General features: G+C 37.6%; 1 protein-coding gene across 2 annotated transcripts; it reads right to left on the bottom strand.

The window, feature by feature from the left end:
* Positions 1-222: 222 nt before the first annotated feature.
* Positions 223-18720, bottom strand: LOC116893777 (gastric triacylglycerol lipase). Of its 2 annotated transcripts, XM_032895476.1 has the most exons (10): positions 18685-18720; positions 15281-15393; positions 15028-15145; positions 13776-13974; positions 12596-12705; positions 10662-10798; positions 5760-5906; positions 3786-3857; positions 3270-3341; positions 223-578 (listed from the first exon to the last, which is right to left on the bottom strand). In XM_032895476.1, exons 2-10 carry the CDS (start codon positions 15380-15382, stop codon positions 348-350), a joined length of 1188 nt encoding a protein of 395 aa, XP_032751367.1. In that variant the 5' UTR covers positions 15383-15393; positions 18685-18720; the 3' UTR covers positions 223-347. The 2 variants fall into 2 exon arrangements, with proteins under 2 accessions (XP_032751367.1, XP_032751369.1); XM_032895478.1 differs by lacking the exon at positions 18685-18720 and having other exon boundaries at positions 348-578; positions 13776-13875; positions 15281-15382.
* Between the last annotated feature and the right edge of the window lie 1931 nt (positions 18721-20651).

Here is a 20651-nt window from a genome sequence, read left to right as displayed (position 1 = left end):
TCCGATCACTGTCAGACACACATAACCAAAGTCACCATTCAGCTCCAGGATTCTTAATGACCCATGCTCCTGATCCAAATTGAGTTTAGAAAACAGTTTTGGGATGATCCAAAGAGAAATTTTACTTGCCTCAGAAATGTATTCTCTCAAGTGTTTCTAATATAGGCTTCCAAATAGAAATATCAGATTTCTTTCAATCAAAAAATTCAAATGACACATGAGAACTTTGCTGATGCCAATATATTTCTAAAGTCAAAATTACAGTAATATGTATTACATTTTTAAACACTGGAAAAACTGTATGAAAGGGGAAAAGATTTTGGAATGGATGTGGATAAATGATTCGTTTAGTCTTCTGCCATCATGGAAATCATGTCATTGTAAACCTCTTGAGGGGCATCCATTGCCCAGATGAAGTCCAGGTGATTGTAGCCAAGAATCTCTTTATGGAACAGGAGGTTGGAGAGTTTGGGAAGCAGCATGGCGACATCTTGGGGATCAGCCAGGATGTCATTGCCACCGTTCCACACTGCAACTGGCACGGTCATGGCTGACACATCATATTCAGGAGGCGTTTTCTGAAACACGACAGGTGAAAGAAATGGAGTTTAGGCAACCACAATTCCAAACCAGTGTCTAGTGTGTGCTAGTTCGAAACAAAGTCTAATGGTCATGTCAACAAAGTCAACCTTACTCATAGAGCAAAGTGAACACAGCCTAGTTTGGGGCCAATGCTTCTCAATCTCTAATAGGTCTGTCAATTCGTTAGGGCTCTGTTACAATGCAGACTGACTCAGCAGATCAAACAGGAAAGTCAGGGAACACACATTCACAGGGGATGAAATATTGTTGGTTCTAAGCTATGTTTCAGTTCAGATGAAGGAAGGAGATTTCACTAGATTCTCATGGGTGGATGGGATGGGTACATGCAAAACACTATGTTTATGTGGAGGGTAGAGTATAACCTTCATGCTGGTCCTTGCTGTCTATCATGCAGGCTCTCTTCCTTTCACTAGCGGATATGCCAAGCTAGCTGTCTAACAAGCTTTTGGTTGCTCTATCTCTGCCTCCCATCTCTGAATAGGACACGCTGAACTTACAGGTAATGGGGCTTACAGAGCAAACTCTTTACCACTGACCCATCTCCTTAGCTAGGTTTTGATTAGATCTTGACTGGGGCAGATTGTCTCTACCACTCTGAATCATGATTTCCTCAAAGAATCCTGGGTTCCGAGTCATTTGTTTTGCGTTGATTCCCACAGTGTGTATTATGCTGGTAAACTTTTGTACGCTCTTTCACCTCACTGACAAGCTGCTCTGCCTAGACATCTCTCAGTTAGGGACCTGAATGTGGCTCTTTGAGTAGAGCTGTCCCAGGCATTTCTGTGGGATGTTGTAAGTTCTTGATTTGATCTGTGTCTCTGCTTCTCACATCCCACTCCTCCACTTCAACGTCTCACCTGAGGAGGTTGTTTACTCTACAAGGGGTCTTGATTCAGAGCTTCAGCGGGCTATCCCAATAGGCTGTCTCCCATCAGTTTCCGCTAGATGATTCTCAGCCTCGAACGTGATGACGTTATATCTTGGTTGACCTCTCATTCAGGCTGCCTCACGCATACTACTGCATGTTTTGAGTACCTGATTTGGTAATGTTTTTGCTATATCTCTACTGATTTTCTCTACTTGCATTGTTCTATTTATTCTTTTTAAGATTTTCTGCAATATCATTAATAACCTCATTTACTCAAACCTGCTTTCATAAATCATTCTCTGGACTGTACAAAACAGCTGTCCATAGCATGGTTAGTGACCAGGACAGTATTTCAGGTGAGAATATGGGTCTGTTGTATACTCATGTAATTTTCCTAAATATTGCTTCAAATTCTGAGAAAAAAAGTATTGACATAGTTTTTTTTTTAAGAAAACCATTATTAACACATATGGTTTATAAAGATTCACAAGGCAGAAAAAAGAACAAGAGGGTCATCTCCTTGATTTCCGTAATTTAGACAAAATTTTATTAGGTGCTTTTGTTCAATAGATTATTACTTCAAGGATACTAATCTAACAGCCTTAAAGTTTGTGAAAGAGCCAACTTACAGTCTATAATTTATTACATTATTGTCCCGGTAATTTATGCTTTTTCGTACATTCCCTCACACATGGGTTAAAGTGTAAAGAATATCTATAATAAACACACTTTATTTTACTTCCATACCACTAAAGAAACAGCCTCCTAGATGTTATCTCTGTTAAATTAACATCACTGATTTCAATGACAATTACTCAGAAGTGTTATTCACTTGGCTGGAAGAAGGGTAGACTGGATGATTGGTAATCTGGAAATCTAGGATTTATTTCTTTGGTTATCAGAATGAGAGCCCAGTAGAAAAGTAAATTCAAAGCAACTCTGTATTTTGTGAGTTGACCTTATAGTATCCTAATAAAAAAAAGACCCTTAAAATCATCAAATTTGTAAAATCTACAGTGTGTGGATTTTCTCTATATGTAGAATCTTGTCTGAAAACATCCTTCTAAGATTTGAGCCAGAGGAACTAAGGAAAATCAGAGTTATTCAGCTACCAAGTGGAAGAAAAATTGGAGGTGTTTAATGAAAAGAGTGGCTCACAAACTGCTATAAGCCTTGCTCACAATTAATCACTGATACTCCAAGAGTTTGCCCGGTGCATGTGGTTATGGATATTATCCTTTTATAGCTTGTCAATAATTTCCTAGTCCATGAATTATTGTGCAAATTTGCATTAAGCACCAGTTAGATCAACTCCACATCTGAGTTATTTGCAGCATAGCAAATGTGGAGATTACAAGGCACCTTGGTGCTCAGAAATATTTCTAATTTTGACCTGGAAACATACCACCTTTTCTTCCACATGGAACAGTGTTCCCATGAAATCATTTGCCTGCCTGTCCAAAGAGAGTAATATATGAGAAAACGGCTTAATCTTATGCATGGATATAATTGGTGACTTGATTCAGCCGTTATACTTCAAAGAGAACAGAGTGTTGTGTGGAGACTGGATTATACAGCAGCGCTGTGGAAAGATGATATACTGTTAATTTACAGAAAGTCTTTGCTTGGAACCCAGCATTACTCTGAGAGTATCGTTCCAGAGCACAGTAGTGGGATAAGTAGAAACTGGACATTAGCATTATTCTGAAAAAAAAATGAATACTCAGTCATACAATTCTTCTTTCCAAACTCCCTTGTCATTTAAATTATGAGCAATTTCAATCTCAAAAAAACATACCTGGTTGTAGTGTAACATGTTCTGGAATGGGCTTCCCCAGTTGAAGGCTTGTAATTTCCCAGATCTAACAAGCTAATAAAAATTTAGAGGTAAAAGAGGAAATAAAAATTTAGTAAGAAGTAATTAAAATTAATTAGCTAAATATTCTCATAACCACATGAAAAGTAATTTAATCTCCAAATAGCTCATTTTTTAAATTTTTATAATTATTGAAAACACATTTTCTTATTTGAAATAATAACTAACCGTCTAGGACATATGTGGTAAAAAAAAAAAAAACCTTAGCGTTGGTTTTAAATATTTTGTTTTTCCCTGGAAAATCATAAAAATAATTATGTCTTTGTTACTGAAATCATGTGTTCTCATAATATTTTATGTACAGGAGTTAATGGTTATTTTTGTAGGTTGTCATATATAGAAACATTGCCTTACAGCAACATCTTAATAATGTGCTTTAGGTTAAGTGCAAAAATTCATTACCACAAAATGATGCTAACAACATTGAAATAATGATACCTGTGCCCAGTGGAGAAAGTCTTGAACAGATGTCCCTGCTGGATTATGCCCTAGATACACATCAAAACGACTCTAGAAATCAAACACACACACATACACATAGGCTTAGACATAGTTGGTTTCTGAAAAACAGTTGGGGCCATATTTTCTGATTTCAATCCAGTGTTTCAGGGTAACCTTCAATGGCAGGACAAATAGTGCCGTTAAATGCTGCCTCAGAATCTAAAAAGCACACCACGTGTTTTAACTACGATCAGCAATGTAGACGGTTTACTAACTCCGTAGTTTTTTTCAAAGAAGAGTTTGAAACACAAAGAAATTTAGACAAATGCCAGATTCACACAAATCAGTAGCAAGCAGTCTGAGGCTGGAAAGTTTTACTTAGCTTCTGAAGCTAAATCCTCAACTTTCTATTTAACGTCAGCATGCAAGAGATTAAACATTAATGCGGATTCGCTGTGTTTCCTAATTTTAATGCCTTGACTAATTATACATACACTCAGGTATGTATGTATATATGATAACCACTGCTGACATGTAGCTATGGTATTCTATCTGGTTCCTAGATTACCTTGCTCAAACCCTTTAGCATCTGAAGTTCCATTTCCAGGTCACATGGGCCAATTGAGTAGTGGGTCTTAGAGTGTGACAAAGTCAAATGAACTCAATGTTATCAAAGGGGCTAACGTCTCCATGTAGGCAGCACGCAGGAGACAAGCACTCTAATCTTGTTCATTCTCTGCATCTTCAGATTTCTATTATCTTTCTCTGAAAACTCTTATTGATAATAGGTAAGAATCAATGTTTATTGGTATAGTAAGGACTGGCTGCTCTGCTCCACTCCTCACACATAATGAGAAACAGCCTCAAATTGAGAAGAAAAAGGGACCCTTACCACCATAAATGGAAACTAAAGGACAGACATGAGCAAATGTCTATGTATTTATTCAGCTAGAGTGTGGATCATCCAGGCTGAGAAAGACGATTGAAACTGTTCTCCATAGAAACAGCAACTGTGATTTCACTGCTATGTTCCCAGTGAGTATGGGAATTACTATATTATCTTAAATAATAGAGTGCTGTACATTTTAAACAATAGAATTCATTTTTCTAAGGGCTTTAAATGTATTAAATGAGAGTCAGGAATGAAAGAATGGCTCTATAATTCCAGTTACTTGGGAGGCTGAATTATGAAAATCTCTGGTTAAAGTCCTGCATTGGCTATAGATTAAGTGGGTGGGCAATTTAAGGAGACTCTGTCTCACACTAAAACATCAATGAAAAATATTAAAAATATATATCACTGGTAGAGCACAGTCCTAAAATTCCTAGGTTCCATCCACAGAACTACAAAAAGACAAAAGAAAAGCAAAGAGCAGAGGTATGTTTATATAGTATAATATACAGCATAAAAATAGCATAGTTTGTGCACGAAGAAATAAATACAAGAGCTCAAATCAGTTCCAAAGGTAGGATTTAAATTAGGCTGACATAAATCCATATGTTTATGGACCTTATAATATTGGGCTTTCTTATATATGCCTTAAAACTTCAACTCAGGGAGTAAAAATGCAGATCAAGATATGGACAAGCTGTTACACTGCTTCTCCAAAGTGTGTGTTAGAAAATTAATGGGAAGGGCCAGCATGATTAAAAGCATTTACAACATTTCTTTGACAACTATGCATCGTTCCTCAGAAGAGTCTTCCCAATGAGGTTCATTCCCTTCTGACACAGAACGTAAACACCATGCCAGGCGTCTAGGCCGTCACAGGCCAATCATAGTTTTGAATGAGAGCAGGAGATGGAATTGGAATGAAGGGTGGCTTATAATTTCTCTGGGGCCTACCACAATGCTCTGGGCACAGTTGTCAGATGCATCTTAGTTCTCCTGAAGTATCCTTTCTAAGGGATGCTGTTAACACAAAGGTGTTTGGGGAACTCTCTTGAATGGAGACCACCATGCATACATACCACATTTAAGTTTTTCTTGTCAAACCCACAGAAGATGAATAAAGTGTTGCTGCAGAGAAGATTTAGAACCTCCCGTGAGCACACTTCGGTACCAAGAAAGTCTTCAAAGTAGTTGTGGGGCATGAACATTTTCTTGCCAAACATAAGCTGAAAAATAGAAGCATCATCAGAACATGGCGGCAGCCTAGCTGCTGAAGCAACTTCTGCAGATATGAGCCGCAGGCGTGTAACTTTCCTTAGTTCTGTAAATTGTTTTAGAAGTTCCCTATCCTACAGGCCCATTACCATGTAAAGAGTCCATGCTGAATGATCAAACACCTAAGTATGAAGCCCCAAACACTGAAACTTCTAGGAGGAAGCGCAGGCAGTACCATGTTTGATATAGATATAGGAAGGGATGTTCTGAGTGGGGCTCTGTTTGTTCAAGAGCTAAGATCAACTCTTGGAGGTGGAACCTCATAAAACGAAGAAACTTCTACATAGATAAAGAAGCAACCGACTGGGCAAAGCAGGAGGCCACAAAATAGGAATTTATCTCTGTTAGTTATACCTCTAGCAAAGAATTAATATCCATAATATATAAATCATTTAAAAACAAACAAACAAATAAATGACACCAGCACACAACTCACTCAAATACTGGGTCCAGAATCTGGACAAGAGCTCTCAAAGAAGAAAAAGGAAAGGATAATCAAAGCAAACAAACATCAAACCAAACAACAACAACAACAACAACAACAACAACATTGTGGCTAAAAAAAAAATCTCAAAAAATTTGTTCATTGTCTCTAACAACTAAGAAAATGCAAGTCTAAACAGCTTTGAAATTTCATCTTACCCCAGTCAGAATGGCATAGATCAACAGCAACACAAAAAATTATTGGGGAGGAATGTAGTGAAAGGGGAGTTCCTCACACAGTTGAAAGGGTTGCAAACATGAGAAGCCACACAGAAAGTCAGTGTGGAGAATTCTCAACAAGCTAAAAATGAATCAACTTGGTTGTACCACTCAATTCACATGTCCAAAGGACTCCATGTCCTACTCCATAAACACTCGCTCAGGCCTGGTCACTGCTGCTCTCTCCACAGTAACTAGGAAATGGGAACCATCTAAATGCCCTTCAACTGACAAATAGATAATGGAAATGCAGGCCATAGACACTTTGAAACACTGTTCAGCTGTAAAAGAGAAATGAAATCCTGAACTTTCCAGGTCACTGTATCTAGAATAGACCATTGAGTAAGGTAACCCAAATCCAGAAAGACAAATATATCATGTTCTGTCTCTGAGGCAGCTAGTTCTAAATATTTAGATATGTGAGTATATATCTTGGAGTAACTACAAAACCAGAGAAGTAAAAATAGACCATTGGCAGGGTAGGAGAGTTGAGAGTGGAATATCAGGGTACAAGTGATCTGATGGAAGCTATCAGATGAAGGAGGAGCTCTAATTAAGAAAGGGGCGGGGATAATTACAGAAAAAAAGGTGGAGGGTAATATAACATTAAGGATGTCTGGAAAAGTCATAAGGCATTTTATTGTGAACTACCTAAATAAAAATAAAACCATACAATACATGTACATTTTTGTATTAATATACATATGTAGTTTAAATGAATTTAAATGAGTTTAAATTAAATTTTCACCTGGATTGATAGCACCCTTGACAAACCAACACCAGGCATGAGAATCTCTCATTTGAGTTGTTGAAGCTGTTGATCACGGTTGTTTAAGAGACTTCCAAAACATTGCAAACTATTGCTATTGCCCTTGGTTGCCCTCGCCATTGAAAAATGAGACACTGCTACTGAAGACACCTGCAAATTCAGACAAAGGAGCCTGCGACCCCTGAGTTGGAACTGACTGGAAAGCCTAATCCATTCAACCTTCCAAAGGAGGCAGCAACTGTCAGTTCTAACCAGCTAATACAGCTATGAACCACAATGATTAGCCTGGCAAGATACCCGAAGAGTGCAGGAATTGCACACAATTGAGGATAACCAATAGCTCTCTATTAAGGACTTGAGACCCACTCAATAAGAGAAATTCACTCCTAATACAGAAAGCCTATCCAACTACCCAGGGAGAGTGAAGTTATGACTCATGGAAGAGATCCTACAACCATCACTGTACTAAACCAACATAATTCTTAACTACTTTCTAAATATTTTTGCCTTTATACCCAGAGATAAGTATAGCCCTTACCCTTCTTAAAGGAAGTTTCCATTTGCAACAGACAAGAGATTATTACCACAACCAATCAGAGGGCAGAGTTGTGGCGCCCAGTCCCAAGTGATACATCTACAATACACACCCACACATAAGGTCAGGGGACCATTGTGGAAGAGGGGGCAGAAGACTATAAAAGCCAGCTTGTCTGAGAGTTTGCAGTGACGTGTACCCTTGTAATGCCAGAAGTAACATCTAAAATGTCTCACTGATGTGACAGGCTTTACATGAGCTGACCAAGGATGACACCAATAAACATGCTAATGTGCACAGAGGAAAGGCCATGCGACCTCAAACCTACTCGAGGGACTATGGGTAACTAAGAAAAGCTGAGAAAAGAAAAGGTGGTCTTCCCAGGAAAGCACGCATTAATTATTTATCAATACCGAATGGTCTGCTCTGAAAATATACATCCAGTACCATTATCCAGCCTCAGTAGGTTATGCCTAGGAATATATGTGCATAGAATTATGCATCCGTGCATGTAGCAGCAATTAGTGAAAAAAAGAGGCCATAAATTTAAAAGAGATCAAGGAGGGATATCCCTCCTTGGAAGGCGGAAAGGGGAAGTGGGAGTGATATTATAATATGATTTTATAATGCTATTATAATCTAAAAATATTTATTATGTGCATGTATGGGTTAATATATGAGCCAAAGAAGTTGTGTGGAGATCAGAGGACAACGTGTGGGGTCCTTTGTTCTCTCCTTCCATGTGCCCTGTGATTGAACTTAGATTATCAGACTTGGCAGCAATCTCCTGGACCCACTGAACTAGTTTGGCCCCTCTTTTTCTCAATGAAGTTGTAACTAGAAAGGGCAGATATTGACACTCGGGGTGTATTATTGAATTGATAACTGTATTGCCTCTCAGAGGAAGTTGAAGACACAGTGAATTATGATCCAGCTGGACTAATAAAGGTTATGGCCAAATCGTGAGATAACATGGCAGAGTGTCGTAATTACTTAGCAACAGATGAGATTTGAATAACAAATTTTGAGATAAGGAGGAGTAAATGGGAACTCAGAAAATATCGCTAGGAAAATCTTTAGATGTTTGCTTCAATTGTATTGAGGATTGGGTAAATTTGCTTTATCAGTTTCATACTCAAGGAAGAATGGTTAGGAAATATCAGTGTTTCGGGCTAATTAGGACTAGGTTATATCTGCAGTTCTGATTCATGCCTGTGACTCAACGTCTAGATGCCTCTGTCTTTCAACTCCTCTGCTCTTGCTATCTGAAAATCTGAGAATAAGTGGGAAGTGAGAGACTCAGAGCAGGAGGAAATGGTCACAGTCATGTTAAAGCCTTAGATTTTGCAGAAAAGTTCTATAAATACATTTGATTGCAGCCAGTGTCTGGCTTTAGATGTGCGTGCTAATTATGAGTGCAAGTAAATGGACAAGACAATACAGAAGGAAAAGAGCGGTTACTGTACTTGGAGCCTCAGGCTAAACCACTCTACTGAAAGAGGCTGGGCAAATGTGCAGGTGTGTCTACACGGGTTGGCTTGAGTGAAATAGAAGCAGGGCATCAAGCATTTGAACACATAAATGCTATCGATTCATTCCCGTGTGTGTTCAGTTATGCACTAAATATCATGGTCTATTGAAATCCACACTACTGTCCTATGGAATTTCCATTTCTCAGGATAAGAACTCTTAGGCAGCCCGAGAGCACTGACCTGGAAGTCTGACGGCGTTTACTGTGCTCAGGCACTGCTCTCTTTATTTTTCTCCTTTCCTAATTTCTTTTCCCCCTCCTCTTCCAGGTTTCTTTTCTTCCCTCAACATAATATTTTCATTAAATATCTGGAAGTTTCACACAATGCTGCTGGATCACATTCACTTCCTATTCCTCCCAGGTCTATCCACTCCTCCACCAAAAAATCCGAAACCACCACCAACAACAACAACAAAACAAAACAAACAAAAACAACAAGAACCAAACACAAAAAACAAAAACAAAAACAAAAAACCTCTACCAACTCCTACTTGTGATATATATATATATATATATATATATATATTTTTTTTTTTTTCCTCTGAAACATGATCAAGCTCTCAGTGGCCAGCCCCTTGGAGTAAACCGAGTCCTTTGCACTCAGCCACACCCTTGCCACTGACTGTGAAGATCCACACTTCAGAATTTTTAATACAATTTTAAAAGATTCTCTTCAATAGCTTCCTGTCTGGTCTGTTTCTTTTCTTTCTCTCTTTTCCTTTTCTCTTCCCTTTTTTGTTTTTTGGCTGGTGGGTAGTGGATGGGTTGTCACAGAAGGCTTCAATATCCCTCTGGCCCTACCTGAGATTCTTATTTGACTATTTTTCTCTGCTTTTAACACTCCCTTCCCTGTTGCAGGAGTAGAACTCCATTCCCTGTTGCAGGAGTAGAACTGTTACCTCGACACAGGTGTGTGGAGTGCTTGGTCAGTGAAACATCCTTGATTAAAAGCAAAACACTGACTGGCATTAACAACCCACTGTAAGCTAACCAAAACCAAAGAAGTAATCGGTGATTTCAGAGGCAAGAGGGGATCCACCTGTGTTAATACTGTGAGAGAGACAACATAAACATACGCAATTTAGTTTGAGGATATGAATGTGTAAGGTACATTTGTTTACGTTGATCTATCTGAAGTTCAGTGGCAATTGGGTACCTTAGTCACATACCTTGAAAAGAAATGTAGGAATAAGTGAAATCTTTTTCAAGGGACTTTGTGTATACTTCACGGTAGCAACTGGAGCTAATGCATAAAACGTCTTGATTTTTTTGGCCAGTGTAGGATTGGTAGAAAAGGCAATGAAACCTGAAATAGAACAGACCATCAATGAAGAAGGTGTGTGAACGTGTGTGGTTTTCTGTTTTCGGAAGTGTGAGATTATCTTGGACTTGCTTAGAGATGCCGTGTTAAGCACGCTGAGAAGTTGGCCGAATGGTTTGTTGAGATACGTAAAAGCACGGTAATAGCATTTAAAGATATTTCATTAGTGGAAAAAGAATTGATATATTCAGTCTATGGTAACTCAAGAGGGAAGCAGAGTGGAGAAATTCGCTGTCAAGCCATGCAATTTTCCTCACCTCGGTAAGTTCTAGGGAAACCATTGCAACTGCATCTCAATTTAATAGCCTTGGGCTACAGACATCCCACTAAGTTATATTAAATATGTGTCACTGAGGTTATGACAGCCCCTTATAGCCAAGCACAGTTACTGGCTGTTATTAGTACGCTGCAGGCTGAGTCACGAGGATCTGGAGTGAAGCCAATCTAAACTAGCAGGACAGCCTTGTTTCAAAAATCCACCACCAACTGCTGCAACAGAGAAGCCTATGACTTCCAGGCAATTTCAACAACTATCCTCCGAGGCTGCATTTCACTCGGCTTTTCAAACACTAGTAACCACTTCCTGTCTTTGAATTCCAGAATGCTAGCTGCCCTTGCACATCACTATTACTACCTCTGAATTTGTTTTCTCTACCACCGAACTCTCATGCTCTAAATACAGGAAGAAGTCAGGCTTGTCCTCAGACCTCCCGTCTTGGCTGTCTGAGCTGACTCCGTGGAATGTTAAATGCAGTCTCACTGACTCCTACTGAGTAGCGTCAGTCTAATATCCTTCCTTGACCTGCATACTGTCTATGACTGACTCCTTGACATCTTTACTTGCCTCTTTAATAGATGACTTCCAATCTTCCCAAGTTGAACTCATAATGTCCTTACATAACCGCTCTTCTTACCGTCTTTCCTTCCTCACTTGGGGTAAAGGAATCTTCATTGTTCTAGGAGCTCAAGCCACCAACTCTGGCATTGTCTTTACTCCTATTTTTGCTTCATATACCATAGATCCAACATTTTAGTAAAGTTTGTTGGTAGTATCTCATTTGTACACATATACATTTACGTATGTATCTATGCATATTTGTCTGTCTCTCTGTCTGTCTGCCTGCCTGTCTGTCTGCCTGTGTACACATTTATACTGCTTGATTGGGTATCTTTATTCTCACATCTCTCCTCACCCCTCAGTAATCCAGCTCACCAGAATCCTTGGCATGAGTTACTGTATGTGTCCTCCAGCTGCTTCTGAGTTCCTGCCATTACTACCCTTCAGCAATTAGAAGGAGCATATAATGGATCATGTAACTCCTCTATTAAAAATCCCCTCATGATTTCCTTTTACCTTATATGCCCGTACAATATCCAAGGAACCCTGAATACTGTGTTCTTTTCAGCAGCCACAATGCCATCTCATACTGATTCTTTCTTCCCGTCTCTTACTCTGACTCATCCCCATGATGAACAGCATCACCACTGTTTCCTGAACACGTGTTCCATCCTAGCATTCGTTACACTTGCTGTTTTCCCTCCCTAGAATGCCAGGCCGGGGCTGGTGTCTGAGCCACGCTATTAGCCTATTTCTTGATGGACATGATGCCACTTGCTTGACTTATTTATTCTATTGTCTGGTTTATCCATCTCTAGGGTAGGAGGATCAATTGTCCTTATGTCACTGGGCTGCAATGGCCTGTGGCATTTTATAAAGTTCTACAGTGGTGGCAATGGTGCAGGGTAGAGATATAGAAACTGCTATTTCATCACTTTACTTACCAATAGTGGTACCCTGAGAATGACCAACATAGTGTATCTTCTCTTGTCCAGTTTTCTGTACAATGAAGTCTATTGTGGCGGGAAGGTCATATTTAGCCATTTCATCAAAGCTATAAGAAAAAAAATAAATCGAACAAAATATATTTTCTTTTTATAATTGTAAAACTCAAGCCCTTCACCCTTTACCATGGTTCTCAGGTCCCCCATTCACAAATAAACTATATCTAAGCCAAAAATCATATTTATAGAGAAACCTCTACTTCTACTTGAGGAGTAGAAAACTAGATACTTTAATTATTGCCACTTATATATAAACTCCTAGCAAATGCCAGGTGTTTGGGGGGTAGTTACTTGTAAACAAAGGTCATTATTTTCAAACATGTATAATGGCTGTAATCTAAATATAAACAAGGTGTGTATCTATGGATGGGCATTATTATTATTTCTGAAATGGAAAATCGGGTTTAATAAGCACTTGTATTTTACATTCCAATTTTATTTAATATGAGTCCCATCTCTGTAGTGGCTTCTCATTGTGTACAGAATGAACTGCAACACACTCACTAGATCTGGTTCCTATCAACATGCTAGTGTTCTACTGTGTTCTCTCTCCCTCTTTCTCACTACACCAGATACACATGGGCTTCCTACCAGCTTCCAGAACCATCAGAACTCTCTTGTGCCTCAACAAGGTCAGCTGATCCTCTCTGTCAACTATCTTCCTCAGTCATTTCCAAGTTATAGTCCTAGGGCATGAGAAGGTATTGGGAGCCTTTGATAACTTTTCTGTGTCCAACCTTTGAGCTTTTGATGTTAATGAAGACTGCTGTTCCCCTTAGCCCAAATTCTGATGCCTCTCTAGTCTATTGGCTTCTCCCTTTGCAACTTTTTAAGAACAGCGAAGTGCCTTGCATCCTAACTTTAGCTGTGCTGTTGGTTTTTTTTTTTTTTTTTTGGAAAAGCAGTTTTAGGCATTCTTGATCTTTGGTATGGAGGTTACAGCAAGCTTGAAGGAAACACTACCCTTGGAATGAGGCGTACAGAAGACTCAAGCATTGGAATAAATGATACAGCTTCCTTCACCTCCTGCCTAGAGGGCAGTTGGCTGTGATGAGTAAGAGAATGGCCACACTTGTGGATCCCAAATGCATGTCCACTTTGAATTCTTCTCTTCCCTTACCTGAAAGCCCAGAATTCAACTGAGTCTGGTGAGAAGTATACATTTTTCCTGGACCATGTATTTCCTCGACTGTTCCCCAGCCACACGTCATAGCCAGCGTCTGCTAGCATAAAGGCCAGGCTGTTGTTTGGTAGATTTGCAATCCAGTTTGTGGCTGATGCGATCAAACCATGCTGCAAATACACCACAGGTCTCTTGCCTAGGGAAGAAGATTATTCAAAATGTTATAAACTTATTCTTTATAGTAGGTAAACATGATATGTTCACTTTGCTGTTGTTGCATTTGATATCTTAATTACCTTTTCTCAAATGTGTCTCATGCCATAATTGATGAAATAGTACATTTTATTTATTTTCAAGGGTTTATAATTTACATTTATGTGTATTTATGCAAGCCTGTACATGTTTATGTGAACCATATATGTGCAGGAGCCCTTGGAAGCCAGAAGAGGACTTCCGATCTTCTTGAACTGAAATTATAGGCAGTTGTGAGTAGCCAGAGTGTGAGTACTGAGGATTGAATCCAAGAACTATATGAGTGGCTTTTAACTACAATGTGATTTCTTTGGTATATACATTTTATTTTCATTTATTGCATTTGTTTTATTAACACAAGGCCTTGCATACGCTAGGCAAATGTACCACTGAGCTATATCCTCACCTCATATTGTACATGCTGAATGTGTTTACTGTATTATATGCCAGTTGCATGTAAATAAAGATATTCAAATGATAGTCCAAGGAAATTAAGTACTATGTAAATGTAGGTTGTATGCAATAATATTATGTTGCATGATTTTTCTATAATGAAAATTTAACAATAACATCGAAATAAAATGACCTTCATCTATATTGGAAATAGATCTCTAGCTGCCCCCCCCAATTTCCCCCTCTACAATATTACCTGGCTAACTTTCTGTGCTTGGATTCAGCTCAGTTACTATAGTAAAAGAAACTGTCCCTGATTCCTTCATCTGGTTAGAGGCCTTGAGTAGTTTATATATAACAGCAGGACTACTACAGTTTATCAAGATCACTTGGCCATCTTTGTGTCTCATTGACTTGATGGCTATCTACTGATGATTGGAAATAAAATCTTGTGTTGTACTTCCAGAGTGATCTAGACTTATTTCATCCTTAGAGGAAAATTAAATGGGGGGAGAACAAAGAGGGGAGGGTAGAGAGATAGGAGAGGAAAAGGAAAGAAGGTAAAGAAGAGGAGAGAGAAATGAGGGGATCGAAGAGTTTGTACCTATATTTTCAGAATTATTCTTCCCATGAGGAATTCTGTAGACCCCCAGAATGTAGCCATCTTCAGTAACAACTTCATATTCTTGACATGGATATCCCCAGTAAGTTATCATCTGACTCTGAGGAGGAAAATTAAAAAAAAATCTTTTAAGTATTAATTAGTTTTAAAATGCATCTAACAGATCTTTCTAATGAATTTTAACTGTTCAGACCCATCCTGAAACTAATCCTAGTGATACCCGTATGTTACTCACAATATTCATGTTTGCTTCAGGGTTTCCAGGACCCAGTTTTCCAAATAGGCCATGTGCACCTCCGAATGTTGATATCACACTTGTTATTAATAACAGCCACATCTTGTACTGCTCTGAAACAAAGGCATAAGCTGTGTTATGGTTCTATAACGTTCAATGTTTTGGTGATTTTACCTCTAAGAGAAGTACAGGGATGATTGGGCTAGATTACATTCTGTTGAGCAACAAACCTGGGTGATATATAGGCAAATTAATCGTGCTGTTTCAAATGTGTCCACTGTGATTGTTTCTTCTTTTTCGGTCTGTGTGCACATATGTGATCATTTGTATGTTTGTATATGCATAGGCATGTGTGTGTGTGTGTGTGTGTGTGTGTGTGTGTGTGTGTGTGTGTGTAGGAGAGCAGAGGGTAACCTCAGCTGCTCTTCCTTAGGAATCAGGCTCTTTCACTGGAGATTTTGGAATAGGCTGGGTCATTGGTCAGAAAGAGCTAACAATCCACCTGTCTCAAATCTCCCATCTCTGGGATTACTAGCACACATCACTATTCTCAGTTATTTTATTGGTTCTGGGACTGGAAATTGGGTCCTTAACCATGCATGGCAAGTACTTTACTAACTGAATCATATTCTCAGTCCTGATTTTTTTCTCTTGAAAAGCATTTTCAACTTAGATTTTCATCCTTATACATAGAATTTTAATCATCAAATAGCTTTCCATCTATTAGCTGAAACAAAGATTTATTATTCTGTATGTTTAAGACTTGCATCAAACTTGATTTGTGAGAAGATTTGGACTGAAGGGTAAGTGGGTATTTGATGACTTCGAATCAATTTTAACTTAATGTGCATTTAAAATTATCATCATGGAATTGAAAGGCGACCCACTTGATAAAAGCAAGCCCAATGACCTGCATTTGTCCCTCAGAACTCACTCCCAAAGGCTGTCTCTGCCATTCACATGTTCTCTGTCTCAGTCACATCTGCCCTGAAATAACTAGAACTATTGCTGTGCTAAGATAATTAATAACAGCTAGTTCATAACTATTAGCTGATTTGAAATCATTGCATGAATTTGAAAGCTGATATCACCAAGAATAATGCATAAATATAATTTTAAGAAAGTTTGCTCTTTCAATTTCCTACTGAGATATTATCTCTTTGAAATTACTTGGGTAAGACATATCGCTTCTGACCAGTGCACTATGTAGCTGTATACTTTTCTCAGAAGTATATTTAACTGCAAAAAGGGAATTGAGTATTTATTCTTTGTAAAATATATAAGGGCTTTACTAGTTGAATTCGCTCACATTTATACTCTAAAACTCTATGTTTTAGAAAACAATCACTTTAAAAAATGGGAAAAAAGGATTCAATCTATGTTCTTACTTAAATGATCCATCTTTCACATAACATTTTCAAAATCGTATCCTATATGTAGTTATAACACAGTTCAGGCTTATGATAAATGAATGAAAATCTTAGATTGTAAATATCATGCTATAGCTAATCACTCATAAAACTGGAATAAATTCTACTATTTGTGTTTTTATATTTTGTCATTTCAAATTATAAGCTTTGATTTTGTATAGAGAGATCACACATTCTTTTTTCCCATGTGGTTGTTATTGCCATTTATTCTTTAGTATAACTAATACTTGACATTATACGTATACTATCTAAACTTACTTAGATAATGTAAGTACCAACTACGATTTTAGAATATTCCTTTATTAAGCTTAATAAAAATATTCAAGTGAGAAATATTTTTTCTCACCTTTGAAGAGAGGACTTGTTGAAGGTTGTTTAAAGTAAAATCATTTTAGTGTGTCTGAAACACAGTTTTTATTGTGAGTAGCGTGCACTAGAAGTAAATTTGGAAATCACAAATAAAAAATATTTTATACATGAACCATGCATTTAATTCCAGCACTTGGGAAGCAGAGGCAGGAGGATCTCTGTGAGCAAGCCAACTTTACAAAGTGAGTTCCAGGACAGCAAGGGTTCCACAGAGAAACCCTGTCTCAAAAATCAAAACAAACAAATAAATAGCAATGAATAAACTATACTTTAATTGTGTGTGGTGAACAATTCGTCAAATTTGGATCATTTGTTTCAAATGGTGTTCCTTGGAAAAGGATGAAGTCTCAGTTGCTATCACTATTTCAGCAAACACTGTATGGTTCTTCATTAATATCGTACACTGTGTAAAGTTCTTGACTTCTGTGGAGCTGAACTAGAAACTTCCAGACCTAAATCCAATCCTCTGATATTAGGATGTAGCCAATTAGTTTTGAAATTGGATATCATGGTGTCTCTGGAAATGGATTTAACTAAAACTTCTCTGTTAATGGAAATTCAGGAAGGTATAAACCAGTTTATAAAGACTAGCCACCATTTTAACATCCAAACCAAATAGTTGTCAGAATATTAAAAAAAATTGACAGTTCCTTTAAAACATTTCTTGTGTTAAGCAAGTAATTTGCCTTTATAAAGTGAGCCTCTTCTACCAATGGTTTGGGGTACTGGATATTCCGATAACAAAGGTCAACAAGAAAGGCTCTAAAATACTTGGGGTGTGATTAAATTCCTCAAAACATCTGATATCAAACTCCAGGATAATGTCAGTAACCAACTATTGCCCAATAGTGTGCTCACACATATAATTTGAGTTATTTTCACAATCTTTTCCTTTTCTGTAAAATAGGACAAACACGAGTATATTTCTCATTGATACAAACAGTATAATTATGTGAGTATAAGTATTATTGCTATTATCATAAGTAAGTATTATTGGTATTACTACATTTAGTTTAAATGATTATGTCCTTGGCATTATGTTCCTTACTTTGCAGATGAATAAGACAAGACCCAACAAGTATATAGAAAACACCCAAGCCAAAATCGTATTGGCTGTTTCTAAGGATTATCTTCCCCTCTACTGTAATATTCCATTGGAATGGCCTTAGGCAGCATATATAAGAAATGAATTGGGGACAACTCTCTCGAAGAATCCAAACTTTTGTTTCCTTTGAGTTTTAATTTGAAGAGCTATATAGTAGCCTGTTGAGCAATGTTACTGATAATTGTTAATTCAATACCAATTGGTGGATAGTGTTATGTTACTCAATATCAATAATAATGATTTCTATGATGTGAAAGGGCTGGTCTATTGTTTGTCAAAATGATAACCTGAAAAGACAAACCTTCACAGTAGATATTTATGACATTGATAGGCACATTCACCTATCAGTAAATAAGAATTTCATTTACAGACAATAGAGAAAAATATAAGCCAAGTTCTAGAAGGATAGTACATAAATTAAATGAACACATTTAACTCATGATAGGTGAAATAAAGAAAAAAAGGACTAAAATTTCAGTTAATTTTGATCAGGTACTTACAGTGACCTCAGAAACAGGATTCTGCTTCTCTGGTTGCCTACTTTAGCTAATGGACAGTTGCGCCTTATATACAAAATCTTAACAATGGCCAGAAATGATTATTCATTCTCTTATTAAATTATCATAGGTCCTTCATATCTGGACATCATTCAATATTAAAGCACAAACCTTAAAATCAAATATTTCAGATGATTGCACATGGAATTGGCTCAACTTTAACCTTTAACAAAAGCAAACATTGCCCAAAGGATCATCGATTAAAAGTAATTCAGGAAACAAGAAAAATGATAACTGATAACATATAAAAGCCATTGAGCATGACATACAATGCAAATGATTTTGTAGCTGGGCTTAGAATAAATGGCTCATGGTAGTAAAAGACTTGATCTTTTGTTATTAAAAAAAAAGCCTGCCATTGGCTACTCTGATCGGATGTTAAATAAGCCAATTTTTCTGTGCCAAGTTGAAGATTTATTATGTCTTTGGTCATTGTCTTTTGTCCTGCAACTATGAATATATGATATTCATAACTATAATATATGAAACTTGGCCCCTGATAGTTAAGAACAATTCAGCCGTGCTATGTAGTCTTTATGAAATTTCCTGGTTAGAGTTTGAACAACGCAAATTACATTTTTATGGCAGTACTTAAATTTATACCAGAAATAGTGAAGAAGTAATCATTATTGGGGGAAAAAAAGTTCATCCGTAATCTAATGCTTTCCAAAGCTCCCCAACAAAACTAACTAGAAGTACAATGAATATATAAGACAACATTGGGAATTATCAAATACTAAGTGTGTTTATATATTCATACAAGCTAAGGTGTCACTTCCCTTGTGTCTTGGTTGTCATTGACAGCCACTAAATGTGTAAAGGCAAAGAGGATACTTCATTATAAAGAACAAGTTAGAAAGGAAAATCTTTAGTTTTCTACTTACTGTTACAAGGTTATTTGAATTCAGTTCTCCAGCAAATAGTAAGCTGTTTAACTATGTTTCTCCACTCATTTGCTTAAATAAAAGCAAAAAAGAAAATAAGGTGTGTTCTCTTGGTCTTTGTAACTGAAGAGGATTTTGACCTAAGAGGAATTTGGGGGTGAAGGTACATAACTACTGGTTGCTAAAAGATCTTCATGAAGACTGCAGCTGAACAGCAAACACATTTCTACTTCTCTCTGAATGCCTTAAATCTGATTCTCTGGCAGTAGGTAATGCAGTTACATACACTGCATTCAGTTTCCAGTTCCCAACATGATGTTTACTTAGCCCACTGTCCTTATATCCTCTTTCCTCTACTTCCCTCGACTTCATATTGGGTTTGAGCTTACAGTGTTCTTTATTAAACACTGGGCTAGGAATCAACTCCTACATCCCTGGGAGACTTTGTACTTATCTGTATTTGAGGACTTGTTATATGGTAGGTTATTATGGCTCTTCACTAGGCCACACACACACACACACACACACACACACACACACACGAGAGAGAGAGAGAGAGAGACAGACAGACAGACAGACAGAGACATAAACACACAGACAGACACACACAGATAGAAAGACCTGACACACAGGTAGACATACATTTACACAGACACATAGACATACAGACACACAGACACACAGACATGCACATGCACACAAACATGCACCACACAGACACAAGCACAGACATGCATAGACAGATACAAAAGCACATGAACACATACATACACATACACATGTAGACAGGCAGACACACACATGCACACAAACACATACAAAGACATATACACAGACATGCATATACAGACACATAGTACACAGACAGACACATATATGCACACAGACATACACACAGACACACACATGCACCCCCACATTCTTTAAGTCAAGTACTGCATTTTGTTCATTTACTATTATTTCTTAATACCTAGAATTTGTCTGGAATGAAATATATACATGATCAATATATGCACATATTATTTG

The sequence above is a fragment of the Rattus rattus genome, chromosome 2, assembly GCF_011064425.1.
Source record: "Rattus rattus isolate New Zealand chromosome 2, Rrattus_CSIRO_v1, whole genome shotgun sequence".
Taxonomy (NCBI): Eukaryota; Metazoa; Chordata; class Mammalia; order Rodentia; family Muridae; genus Rattus; species Rattus rattus.
Note: the sequence above shows the minus strand (reverse complement) of the source record. Positions and strands in the feature narration are given on the sequence as shown.